Source organism: Physcomitrium patens, chromosome 18 (assembly GCF_059467195.1).
Source record: "Physcomitrium patens ecotype Gransden chromosome 18, ASM5946719v1, whole genome shotgun sequence".
Taxonomy (NCBI): Eukaryota; Viridiplantae; Streptophyta; class Bryopsida; order Funariales; family Funariaceae; genus Physcomitrium; species Physcomitrium patens.
In genome coordinates this window covers 2452190-2466078 of record NC_143427.1, presented here as the reverse complement: position 1 = coordinate 2466078, position 13889 = coordinate 2452190, and the positions used below count along the sequence as shown (strand labels likewise).

Here is a 13889-nt window from a genome sequence, read left to right as displayed (position 1 = left end):
ATGGCTTCTTTGAAAAAATATGAAGACTAATTGATTTTACGATAAGTTAGACTATCAAAGAATGGAGTCATTTTGTATTAAAAATGCAAATCAATGTAGTGGCTTATTAGTTGGAACTATTCACATCTATGAAGATACATCCAATATTTTATGTTTCTTTCTTAGAAGCTTATTTAAAATCAATTATTTCAAGAAGAATATAACCATCACTACCTTACATTGAAATAGATAATTATGTGGAATATGAAGTAGATTTTTTTTTTTAATTCTCTATGAAAAAGAGACAAGTTAGAATATTTGACTCATCAGCATAGCTACTATATCAATGAGTGTATGTGGAAACTAATAGAAAATTTAATTAATGCATCACAAAAGGTATAGAAGTTTTATCAATATTATCTTTAAAAATCCAAACCTATTTTAGGATGACTTTTTCATAAAGTTATTGCTAAGATATTTTGTATACTAAAGAAAAAAAAATATAAAATGGATGTTCTTCATAGAATTTGGAATTAAAAGTAGAGGTAATATTATAAATATCTAATTAGAAGATTTTCAAAATATTTTAAAAATATTCTATTAGATTTTAGAAGGTTTTAAAAGATTCTAAAAAGATTTATAAAATATTTTTAGAAGATTCTAAAAGGCTCTTAGAATATTTTAATAGGTTCTAAAAAGTTCTAAGAAAATTAAAGTTGTTTCAGAAGCTTCATAGGATTGCTTTATCTTTGAGCAACTTGAGGACTTCTTGAGAAGCTTTTTAATATCTAGTATATATAGGAGTTGAGGCTATAGAGATTTTTAGTCTCAACAACACATTTCTTGGAGCTCTAGCTTATTTTTTTTGGTATTGATCTTGTATTCATTTGATTAAATCAAGTTTTGTTAGTTTTTTTTATTAGAACTCTTTTAATCTACTTCTTTTTTGGTCTCTTACATAGTGTATGTATGACATTGAAATTCAACATCACTTTATAAGAGAGAAGATTGAAATGGGATTGATTAACATAAAATATTATATAATACAAGACATGCTTGTTGATTTGTTAACAAAGTCATTAATAAATGATAGATATCATATGTTGACAAAGGCATTAGAATTGAAAGCTTTTGATTAATATTAAAATAAGCATAATAAAATAAGTAAGTAAATAAAATAAAATATATTATCTAATATGAATTACTAATAATCAAAGAATCTTAAGATTAAAAAATCATAAAAGATCATACAAGATCTTTTAAAATATTCTAAAATATAATAAGATATGCTTAGATATGTTAAGATATGCTAATATTTTAAAAGATATGCTAGGATTAAAGAATCATATAACATCCTAGAAAAATAAAAGATATGTTAAAGACATATCATTAAAGTAGAGAAGATATCAAATAAATATAAAAATTACCTGTAAATAATAGATGTTTAAAACAAGAATTATCTTATATCATATTCTTTTTGTATGCAACTTTGGTGATGCTATCAAAATTATATTTTTTTAATAGCAAATTTTCTATCTACTTTCTTAGCTTTGTAGAAATTTTTTAGAAAGTGACTTGATTTTCTACAAATATAGTAATTTTTTATAATAATTCTTATATTATTATATTGATTAGAATAGCCTCTTTTGCCTTGTTTTAAAAAGAAAGCCAAATCTTCACTTTGATTTTTCTTTTTTTTTTCTTTTTTTTTTCTTTTTGGTCACTTCATAATCAAGTTTTGATGTAAAATAAAAAAATATGAATTCTTTAATCTTAATGGATTCTAATGCTAAAATGAAATAATTATAGGACTTTAAAAGGTACAAATGTAGTTGCATTATAATGTCATAATTCTTCACGAGCTTGTGAACTATTGTTAGTTGATTTAAAAGTACTTTTATTTTGTTGACATGAGCCATGAGGTCATTTCCTTCTTCCATCTTTATCATTAAAAACTTTTTCTTTGTCTATAGAATGTTAACAAGGTTTTTATTCTTATAGATATTGCAAAAAATCTTCTATGCTTTTGCTAGTATATTACAATCAATTATGTGTAAAAAATTTGTACTATCAAGATTGATTGCAATCAATTCAAAAGTTTTTTTTTCACAACGTTTGTACTCCTTTACATCAACATTGATGCTTATTAATATATGTATAAGGAAGGCAAGGATTAGTATGATGGAAGAGTTTGATAAAATAAGATCAAAATTTTAAAGGTTTCTACAACAAATCAAGTTCTATCTAAGATTGCATCTTTTTTAATACTCTAATGGATTTATTCAAATTAGATTCATAAATGTGCTTCTATTTGAAAGTATTCTTTCTTGATTTACACCTTCAATATAAAAAGATTCATAAATTTTATAAGATCTAAATTCATTCTTAAAAGTATTTATGGCCACATTTGAAAAAATTAATAAAAAAAAACATAACAAAGATCATACTCATATTTTTACAATAAAGACTACATTTATCTACCACATATGCTAAAAAAATTCAAAATCATATTTTTGATATAGATTAGCATGATTAAGCCCTTATTAATTAATTCTTATATAGATTGAAAGATAATATTAAAGATTTGTTATTGACAATGTTAAAAACAAATTCATTAGAATATTTTATTATTCAAGTCATTGCATGTAAAAATCAACTTTTTAAAAGTTATCAAGAATAAAGATTTGGTTGAAAAAGAACAAGTTAATTCATAATAGCAATTCCTAATTTTTCAAAAACTTACTCACCAAAATTAGAATCTGTGTAAATTGATATGGTATATTTTAAACTTATCACTAAGTGAGAAACGACTTAACATTATTCAAAGGAATTATACTAATATTATAGAGAATATAGGTACATTACTCAATATTAGCCAAAAAAATATTGCAATCACTAAGTAACAAGCATAATTACCAAAGAGACAATATATTAGAAAAAAATAAAATAAAAAAAATAAATAAATAAATAAATAACTACAACAGGAATTATATGGTTGAATTTTTGTGCAACACCTAGTAAAGGTCTTATTCTCTTTTTAGATACCTTATCTTGTTTTAAAATAGATTTTTATTTAAGACCAAAAAATTACAAAGACTTAATCTTGTTAGATTTAAGAAATTCAATTTCAAAAACAAAGACTTTATTAAAAAAATAAAAAATACTTTTAATTAAAAAAATTAAGCTAGTACATGTAAAGATCTTAGATGGATATTTATTTTATTTTAGAGATGTTACCTATGAAAAAAATATTTTTTATATAGAAACTAATAAATATAATAGCTTAGTAATATTTAAAAATCTTAGATCTTCTTTCAATCTAGTTATTTTAGATTTATTGTAGCAAAAAAAATATAAAATTTGAATAAATTATATTTTTCTTAACATCGATTTTTTCCAAATTATAATCTAAACTTTTATTATCTCAATAAAAAATCATTAGTCCAAACCTTTATTAATAGGTACAAGAACCTTCATACATGTAAAAAAAGTCACCTTTGCCATTTATGCCACACTTATTTTTAATAATACTAAGACTTTGAATTTCATTCCAAGTTAACATTAAGATTATCAAGATATTTTTGAGAAATAGAATGCACATATTTATTTAAAGCATTTTTCTTATAATCACTCAATTGATCTTTAAGAAGGAGTTCAATAATTATATAGACTAATTTATAGCTTCTTACAAAAGAAATTAGCTGTATTCAAAGATTATATTCACAAAAATTTGGCTAGGAATTTTAAACGCCATTTAAAATATATAATAGAAATATCTATCTTGTTTATAAAAAAAAGATAAATCACTACAAATATATGTGAACTATTAAAGACTCAACAAGATCATTATTAAAAATAGATATCTTTTATCTTTGATATTAGGACTTTTTTATCAATTATATTAAAGAAAAATCTATACTAAAATAGATCTACAAAGAATATATAATCTAATATATATTAAAAAAAGAGATAAGTAGAGGATTGTCTTCTAAACCAAATATGGATATTTTGAATATAATATCATGCCTTTTGGATGTATAAATGTACCACCTATTTTTCAAAATATAATGAATGATTTTTTTTGAGACTTTTTAAATGATTTTATTATCTTTTAGTATGTACTAAAATAATAGATATTTTAATTTATTCTTAAAATAAAAAAATTATCATTTTTATTATTTTTAAAATCTATCAATCTATAATAATTTATGTTTATGAAGTATTACAAAAATTTAGAGATGGAAGACTATATGCAAAGATGGAAAAATGTGTATTTTATACAAATCAAGTTGACTTCTTAAGAAATATCATTATAAATGGGATATTATTATAGAATCTTTAAAAAATTTAAAATATTATGGATTGATAGATTCTAAGAATAATAAAAGATTTGCCATATTTTTTGAGATTTGCTAAAAACTATCAAATCTTTATTAAGAATTTTTTTCAAGTTATAATTCTATTTATATGTTTGACTTCCAAAGATAAACTTCAATAGAATAAAGAAGCAAAAGTATTATTTGAAGCTTTGAAGGTAACTTTTACTTTTGTACCAATCTTGTATTGCCTCAACTTTTTTAAAGCATTTTTTATAGAAACAAATATATCAAAAAAATTCTTGGGTGAAGTACTCTTACAAATGAAACCAAATGATCATCTCACCTAGTAGTTTTTAATTGAAAAAAATTTAGCAATGAAGATCAATCACAAGAACTATGATAAAGAATTTCTTGTAATTATAGATTTATTTTAAAAATGGCGCCATTATCTAGAAGGTGCTTCTAATTTAATTATTGATTATACAAATCACATTAACCTTAAGTATTTCATATCAACACATATTTTAAATTGTCGCCAAGTCTATTAGAGCATGTCTTTGTTAAGCTTTGAATTCAAGATTATATATTAGCTAAAAAAATAATAAGGTTTTTTGAATGCCCTTTCTAGATATTTTTATCTTACATCAAAAAAAATAAGATATAACTTATGATCAAGAATAAAAAAAAAAAAAAAAAAAAAAAAAAAAAAATTGAAGCCAAAATAATTTCATCTTTAAATAATATAATCAATACTATTTTTTAATTCAATTTAATTAAGCAAATTCAATTAAATATTTCTTTAAATCCTCTTATTCATATTATTAAGAATAATATACCTAAATCTTATGATATTTTAAAGTTTGAAATTAAAAACAATCTACAATATTTTAAAACATGTTTATATGTTTCCAAAGATAATACACAATTAGAAGCTCTTTAAGTCTATCATAATTTTTAATTGCATAGCATTTTGGATATATAAGACCTTAAAGCTCATATCTACAGAATTTTGGTGGCTTCAAATGTGGAAAACAATAAAAAAATTTGTACAATCATGTAATCTTTATTCAAAATTAAAATATATATATATATATATATATATATATATATATTGATTTTATGGACTTTTCTAGCTATTATATATACTTGAACAACCATATTCTTCTATTTCTATAGATTTTATCAACAATCTTTCAATCTTAAGTTTTTATGATTTTATATTTGTAATAATATTTTTTTTACTAAAATAATATATTTTTTATCATATATAAAATATATCACAAGTAAAAAAATAATTTTAAAAAAATTGAAAATATTTATTGCTATCATGGATTATTAAAATACATTATATTAGATAGAGGGATTCTATTTGTATCAAGGTTTGAGATGGATATAAAATTATCTTTGGCTTTTTATCCTCAAATTGATAGACAAATGGAACAAGTAAATCAAGCTTTGGAGCAATATTTGAGATGTACCATCAATTACTATTAAAATGATTGGATAATTCTTTTGTCACCAAAAACGTTTTTTCATAATAATATAATAAATTTTTCTATTCAAAAAATATTTTTTTATTATAATTATGGTTATTATCCATGACTTAATACTTTTGATTTTTTAAAAAATAATAATCCTATAGTAGAAGATTTGACAAATTATTTATCAGAGTTATATGCAATACTAAAGGCACAATTAAATGAAGTTCAAGAATGATAAAAGATCAATGCAAATGCCTATTGCAAATAACTTCAATTCTATATTAGCAATCATTTATGATTACTTTGTTATAATATTAATACTAATCACTCTTATAACAAGTTGGATTATTATAGACTTGAATAATTTCTTATTTTTTAAAAAATCAATCTAGTTGCATATTAATTACATCTACCAAAGTTTATAAAGATCCATCTTATATTCTATATATCTTTTTCTGAACCATAAAAGACAATAGATATACAAGAAAGAAGAAAAATTTTACTTCTTTGTATGAAAATTTATAATAATTAATAATTTGAGATTAAAGAAGTCTTAAATTCAAGGCAATGCAAAAATAGGTTAAAATATCTTATACATTGGCATAGATATGGCATTAATAAATGCATATGGGAGCCAACAAAGAATCTTACAAATACAAAAAAGAAGGTTGATGCTTTTCATTAACAACATCCATTAAAATCAAAATATAGACTTTAAAAATTCTTTATAATAAAAAAAATAATGTTCAAAAGATTACATTCTATCTTCTAGCTTTGTTTTTTGATATTTGTGTATTTGTGGCACTAAGATAATAAAGAATCAAAAATCAATAGAATCAACTCAAGAGATATTTTTTGTTGAGTTATCAAACAATCTATTAAGATTGTAATAACCTTTAAGTTGACATAATTAAAATAAAGATCCTTAGGAATAATATGTTATTTTTTAAATAAAAAATAATATACAACATATTTGATACTACAATTTTAATAGATGCTTTAATGTTTGGTAATATTATTCAAGATAAGAACTATCCCTGATGGTATTTTAAATATTTTATTTAAAAGAAGTTATGAATAATAAATAGATATCAGGTTTTAATAATGAACAAATATTAAGGTAGTCATCACTTCTTCCTATGGAACTTTTTTGATGGATGAAAAGTCCTATCAACTATCTTCAAAAGAAATAAAGATTAGAATATGTGGCAAATATAATTTGTTGCATCTTAGACTTTTTCAACATGTGATTACTACTCTTTGTAGAATTCATCTCTAAAAAGAGAGATAATGTAAGGAACAAATATATTTAATTTAATAAAAAATATTAAATAAAAATAAATATAGGTAGATTTGATAATATCTTATAGAAAAGCTTTTAAAAGCTTTATAAATATGGATTTGATTTTTTACATATTTATAGTTGATTAGTAGATTAAAAACTTTGTCAACGATTTGGCTACATGTTGTACGTGTTGGCAATTTGTGATACAAATTGACCATGTGGCATACATAAAGGGACTTTGTTTTATAAATTAAACATGTGCTTTGCAAATTGGACATGTGTCAAAGACCTTATAGAATGTCGCAACATAGCTTCTAGTTAGATAGTATATATGGAGGCTTATCAATGCTTTTTTTGTCCTTAGCCTTGTTTCAAGAGACTTTAATTTTTGTATCTTTGATTATAGTCATTATAGTTCAATATTATATCATCTTTGATTTATCATGTACTCTTTTCTAGTGAACCAAAAGTATATTAATTCTTTGATTTTTTATGAATAATGTCCTTAATACAAAATGACTCTTCTTTAATTGCAATGATTTTCTCACTATTACAATCTTTTTTAGATTTTAGGCTAACTAAATTAAACCAAATTTTTATAATTAGTCATATTACACTATGCATGGACTCTAAATTCTTATAGAAGCAATTATGTTCTTTGAAGCCCATAATCCATCTTGCTTATATTTTCTTTCATTTTTTTCAAAATAATTTGATTCTTGTATGTATATCTTTAATTAATATAAAAAAAGGTTGGAATTTTTATTATTGTACTTCTCTTAGCTAATTCTAGATTTGAGACAATTTTGACATCAAATTTTGTATCATATTAATAAAAGATATATATGTCCAAAAAAGTTTTGAATAGAAATTAAAATAAAATTTTGTATACATGATTTTAGAAAGACAATTTTAAATAAAAATGTCATTTACCAATATTTCTCTTTTACAATATTGATCTCTTAATCACTTATTCCAAATTCCCTATTTATATCTTAAATTGTTCTATAGAAGGTTTTTCTCCACAAAAACAAGCAATCACAACATGTTTTTAAAGAAATGTCATCTATATTTTAACTACCATACTATCCACTTCCACAATGCAATATTTAGTTTTACTAAGAAATCCAAATACCTTCTCAAAATCTCAACAAAAGAAGTTATTCTTATGTTACTTTTATGAGATACAATTTTTTTAAACTTGTATGTATGTTTCAAATACATCTAAGATACATTATTTATGAAATATATTAAATTGCACAATTCAAGCTTTTATACAATGATAAGAAATATTCTCTTATGAATTCTTATTCTTTTATTTCATGCCTTAATTAAAAGATGCCTAGGTAATATCTCTAAACCCTAATTTAATCCTACATCCCTCTCCTTTCTTCTATTTCATTTCTTTACAGTTTTAGTTTTTATTTTCATAAAACACCTATATTCTAATCTCGGCTTAGTACAATTTCTTAAGCTTTATACTCTTTCTAATCTATCTCCTCAAAGCAAACATGCATGAAAACAATCCACACCCTTTAGATGCTTTAATCAAAATTTGTTGATTTATGTTGAGAATTTCAACTCTTGAGAATTTCAACACTCCACTACTAAGCTGAGTATGTGGCTGAATTTTTTTTATAAAAATATCTTCACTATGCTTCGGCATATTCGTCACATGTAACAAATGCGGACAGAACGTATAATTTAACCAAAGATAGCAAGCTAACTAAGAAAAATAAGCATGAAATAACATTGTAATGGACCTGAAGTGGGAAAACCTTCTCCAGAAAATTGAACATACCACGTCTCACTTCAGTGAGTACACTCCCATATTCAAATGCCACGTAAATTTAGCACAACATTGCGCAAGGACTTGCATGCTGCCGGATGAAGACATTGTCCACACTTATTATCTTACGTACAGGCACCGCATCTGAAGCTCTACATTACAAAATAACCAAATACCAACATTTAATATCTCAGAAGTCGTCCCCTCTAGACACAACTTCCTTGCACGTTGGTCGCATAAATATCGTGTGCTCGTGCTGAGACACATAGCTTCCCTTCACATCGCACAGAGGAGGGTATGGCTGCAAACACAGGCAACAACATTACAAATTCCTCAGCAGTGCTTCCAATTTTAAAGTTCACCTTTGTAAACAGCGCAATGAAAACGACTAACCAAGCTGATACGAAAGAGACTAGACAAAAAATAAAAAGAAATCGGAGAGCTTCAAATGGAGGTATCAACACAGTAAAAAGACCAAAACATGTCCTGACATAGAATATCTCAATATGCCAGGCGCAATCATTACAAAACATTATTGGCTTCATCGAAAATATCAACTAAATTTACGATCGCCCCAACGAAATAGCACGCTACAGAACAAACCAGTGAATCAAATATACTCCACCATCAAAGTTTCAAACCACACATACACATATGACGCTACCATACAACACATCGGAACAAACCTGCACAACTCCTTGATCACACAAATTCTTCAATGCCATCAGGTACTTCGTCTCTCCCAGCCGGTCAAGATAACGCCGGCAAAACGCTAGCGTTGAAAAGTTCTTGTCGATTGTTGCCAACAGCTTCTTTGCAGCCGGTAACCGCAGAGGCACATGACCCACATCGAAGTTCTTCATGTAGTGACTGCACTCCAGGTCTTCCCTGATGTACCCTTTCCCTGCGCCACCAACCCCCATCCCATCATTCCTCTCCCAAACACCTTCCACTCTACGTCTCTCCAACTCTCCCATCCACCTACCCTCCTTTCCACAACCACCCAAATCTGCAATCTATCATCCCCGACTCTTACCCGTGGATGCGAACGTCTCGATCGCATAAAACTCCCCTTCCTCCATTCTCGTCTGTTCCCCTCCTTTCACGATAGGAACCGACTTGCCACCGTGAATTTGATACGGTCCGATGCTGTGACCGTTCAAATTCCTCACGCTCTTGACTGTCATCCACCATTCCACCCCAACCACGCCCAACCTCATCAACTGCCCACCTACCAACCAAACCATCACAACAATCCAACCTCCACGCTCTCCCTATTGCTTTCCACGCTTGCGGATCTATCCCAAATACCCCAACCCACCCACAATCACGTCAACCCTCACACTACCCTCATTCCACGCCACAATCCACCTACAACCACAACCATGCCATCGTCACCACCCACAAAACCGTCCCATCACTTACTTTGGAATGTCTTCCCTCCGATCTCAACCTCATAAGACTCTAGCGTCTCCTGAATGGCGGCCCCGATGTCACCAAGCCGAACGTCGATTCCAGCTTCCTGTTCACCCACAAGTACTTCCTTCCCTCAGATCACACGGCCTCGCGTCCCAAAACACACATACAACCAACCTATCCTCCGCATCAACATGCCAATCCATTTCAACCTACCAAACCTATCCTGTATCCACACCTCACCACCGACCAACCAACGCATGCTCCTTCACTGCACCCAATCCCAAAACACCCTCGTCCAGAGCAGTACCCGGATTCCAGTGTTTGTGGCCTCTCGTGACGCTTCCAGCAGAGGATCGAACTGTGGATTAAATGCCACCGTAAACGCGCAGTCAACGATCCGCCCTGAGTTCACCACCACAACAACCACCCCACTCTTCACATTCTCATTCAAACCACACTCGCCACGCACCATGCAACCCAAAACCTTCCCCAAAATGCCTCAACCCTACACTCCCATTGCAAAAAACACCTCCACATCGCAACTCCACAAAGACAACCCTTCACCTGCACTGCTCATCAACCACCAAACCTGCACCTAGCACAGGTATTAGCTTTCGCTTCTCCACGATTCACACTTCACTGTATCTTTCCATACAACGACCATCCATGCCTGCTTCACCGGGAGCTTCTTCTCGCCGCGTCAACTCATTCATACCCCGCCTCACTATCTCACCATCACCCCTCAACCATACCATCGCACTTTCACATCCACATTACGTGACACGTCCCAACACCCATCTCCCCAAACCAGCTTATCACTCACCTTCTATGTGTGTCCCGAAATCCAACTTCATCACATCGTCGTACTGGAGCACTGTTTTATCTCCGGAGTTGGGAGTCCAATGTGCTGCCACCCTACCAGGACCACACCCAACGCCAACACTCCCCGTAAACACACACATCACCATTGCCCACTCTACGCCTTACCACACACACCACCACAGGGCAACTCACGACTGTTCGTAATACAGCATGATTCACGGAGGTCAGCGTTTCACTTCTCTGGTACCAATTCAAGGAGCAACCCGTAGGAAAGGCGATGCCGGCCTTCAGCCCGTTCTCCGAAATAAGCCTTCGCACCATGTTCTCCAAAGTCTCGCACAAATCCACCATGGCTACCCCTGGTTTGGCGTACGTTCTGATGTACTTCCGCACCTGCACATCAGAACACCAACTGCTGTGAGAGACTTTCTCTGGAGAGTGCCCAAATTCACTTGTGCTGCAAGGGTACCCCAATAGGTCCTTGGATTATATTTCGCAACCTTTGATTACTCTCTTAAAAAAAGAATACACCTTGAAACAGTGAACAAATCCAAGCAGAATGGAAACTCTTTAAGAAAACACTTCAGAACCTCCTCATCAAGCTGATCATTTCACTGCATGCATGAACTCAATAAATATGTTCTCAAGAAATCAATGAGATGGAATGAAATCTAAGAGACGGTTAACCTGACGGTGCACTTCGGCAGCCTGACGGATGGCATTATACAATGGTTTTTCCAACCTCTCTTGCTCCCGCTTCTCTTCTGAAGTTGTCCTCCACAAATTACTGCAGGAACTCCGCATGCCCATCCATAGATTAGATAATCAATGGATGTACGTCCACGGTGTGCAGAAGGCAACCGTAGACGAAGGACAAGAAGCAAACTCTAGGGATGAGGTTCTCATACACGATGAGAGGAGCGTAAAAACTTCAGAGTTTCAAAAGAATACTGCAAGTCAATTTCATTTATTCCATTTCTAATACAAAAGCAGTCAATAAGTCATGCACACACCCAACAGAAGATCGAGATACTCACTCATCCTTGTACTGCTGGATTTCGCCCTCTGGAAAATCTCCTGAAGGAAACAGATCCTTCACAGGAATAGATGGAGGATCGGTTTGCTCCAGCACAGAATTCTTCTTCCTGCATGTCTTATGTCAGCAGAGAGAGCTAAAGTGCACACACCAAGATGATGGGTAATAATAACGTCTTGAAAAGCACCCAAAAGCAACATACACACCATTTCAATTCATGCAACAGGGGGTACTATCACACTCCATAGAATGCCTTAGCGGCAAACTAAGCAAAAGCTTCAGTTGGATACTCACTTGCTCTTGGGCTTCTTCTTTTTCTTCTTTGACGCCTCTGCACAGACAAGACACCGGCTTCACAACCCTAAATCTTTCACAGCTCAAATATTACTTACATCATGATGGAAAAAAATACATTCCCATGATTACATATAACCAGCTCTATCCGTGTAGGAAATGAGCAGACTCTTACCGTCAACTTCGGCCTCGATTTCATTTTCTTCATCATGGCCTAGACAGGCCTCAACTGTCCCATTACCGCTGGTAACATTGGCAGCAGCTTCTGGAACATCAACTGCGCTTACTGCACCATTACCAGTCTTCTTGTTTTTCTTCTTCTTCTTCTTTTTCTGCTGTGCCACTGCTACTCCGTCCTGAATATCAGCCACCAGATTATCAATCCATAACCCTAATTGAGTGTCATCTGCGTTGAACCATGAATTGCAGAAGAAAGTGAAGACTCACAGCATCCAGGGCTGCCCCGCTGCTCTGTACTGCTCCATCATCTCCCTCCTCCAGTTCCAAGGCCTCCAAAGATTCACGCACGTCACCACTGAGAGGCGATTTAATATCCCCACCCATGTCTTCGATGCAACAATAACTTTGCAGCTTTGCAGAATCTACCCTCAAACCCTAAAACCTGTATCCATACATCAAGCAAACACCCCCAACAATTAAAACAATCCACTGCTTTAGAAGGCCACCCACGCTTTGGAATTTTAATAAACAGCTCAAACTCGCACGTAATTTAACTTGATTTCTAGCTACACATCTAGGACCATATGAATCTCAACCTACCCATCTAGGACCATATGAAATTCAGACACCTCTCATGGCTTCCTCAAATTCAAAACGACTCATCGCATCCACACTTCAGTCAAACCAAGGCAAAATTTGAGACCGACATCCTGCCTTGACGTGGATCAATCAGCTTGTATACCCACCAAGTGTGTGTAGCTCCATCACAAGGTGACGACCACAAAGCAAAATCTAGACACAACACATATCTATATATATATATATATATGTAATTAGAGTTATTGCAGACGAATTATTCAACTGATTGAAACACTGCAAGCAACATGGATACTTACAGTGTCAGTAGGTTAGGGAATTCAATCGACTTGGATTCGGAGCATGCTCGCAAGGACATGTATAGCAGCCAGCCAAGGCCATCGCCGCTCCTGTCCTGCGGCGCCATGGCCTCCCAGGTCCTTCGTCGTTCATGTTCCCAACGCCCGTGCCAGAGTTCCCCACTGTCCGCCTCCTGGGGTACGCGCGGTATGGAGTTCACTAGACTCGGACAAACCGTGGGGGATTCACAGAATGATCCTAACCAATCCATAACCGAGATCGGGGAGTTTTGATGGGAGAAATTAAAAATAAATAAATAAATGGTTTCCGTTCATAGGTATATTCCGATTCTCATCCAACTCATATATTCTTCATCCAATTGGATGAAGAATGTCTAAATTGGATGAAG

At 31.2% G+C, this 13889-nt stretch overlaps 1 protein-coding gene across 2 annotated transcripts; it reads right to left on the bottom strand.

Annotated features, from left to right (window-relative positions):
• Positions 1 to 8791: 8791 nt before the first annotated feature.
• LOC112295619 (methionine aminopeptidase 2B) lies at positions 8792 to 13667 on the bottom strand. Of its 2 annotated transcripts, none has more exons than XM_024547437.2 (13): positions 13501 to 13667; positions 12872 to 13046; positions 12600 to 12780; positions 12425 to 12461; positions 12132 to 12239; positions 11782 to 11881; positions 11342 to 11487; positions 11096 to 11187; positions 10580 to 10674; positions 10279 to 10375; positions 9890 to 10033; positions 9540 to 9757; positions 8792 to 9154 (listed from the first exon to the last, which is right to left on the bottom strand). In XM_024547437.2, exons 2-13 carry the CDS (start codon positions 12986 to 12988, stop codon positions 9044 to 9046), a joined length of 1446 nt encoding a protein of 481 aa, XP_024403205.1. In that variant the 5' UTR covers positions 12989 to 13046; positions 13501 to 13667; the 3' UTR covers positions 8792 to 9043. The 2 variants fall into 2 exon arrangements, with proteins under 2 accessions (XP_024403205.1, XP_024403206.1); XM_024547438.3 differs by having other exon boundaries at positions 13351 to 13519.
• Positions 13668 to 13889: the final 222 nt, after the last annotated feature.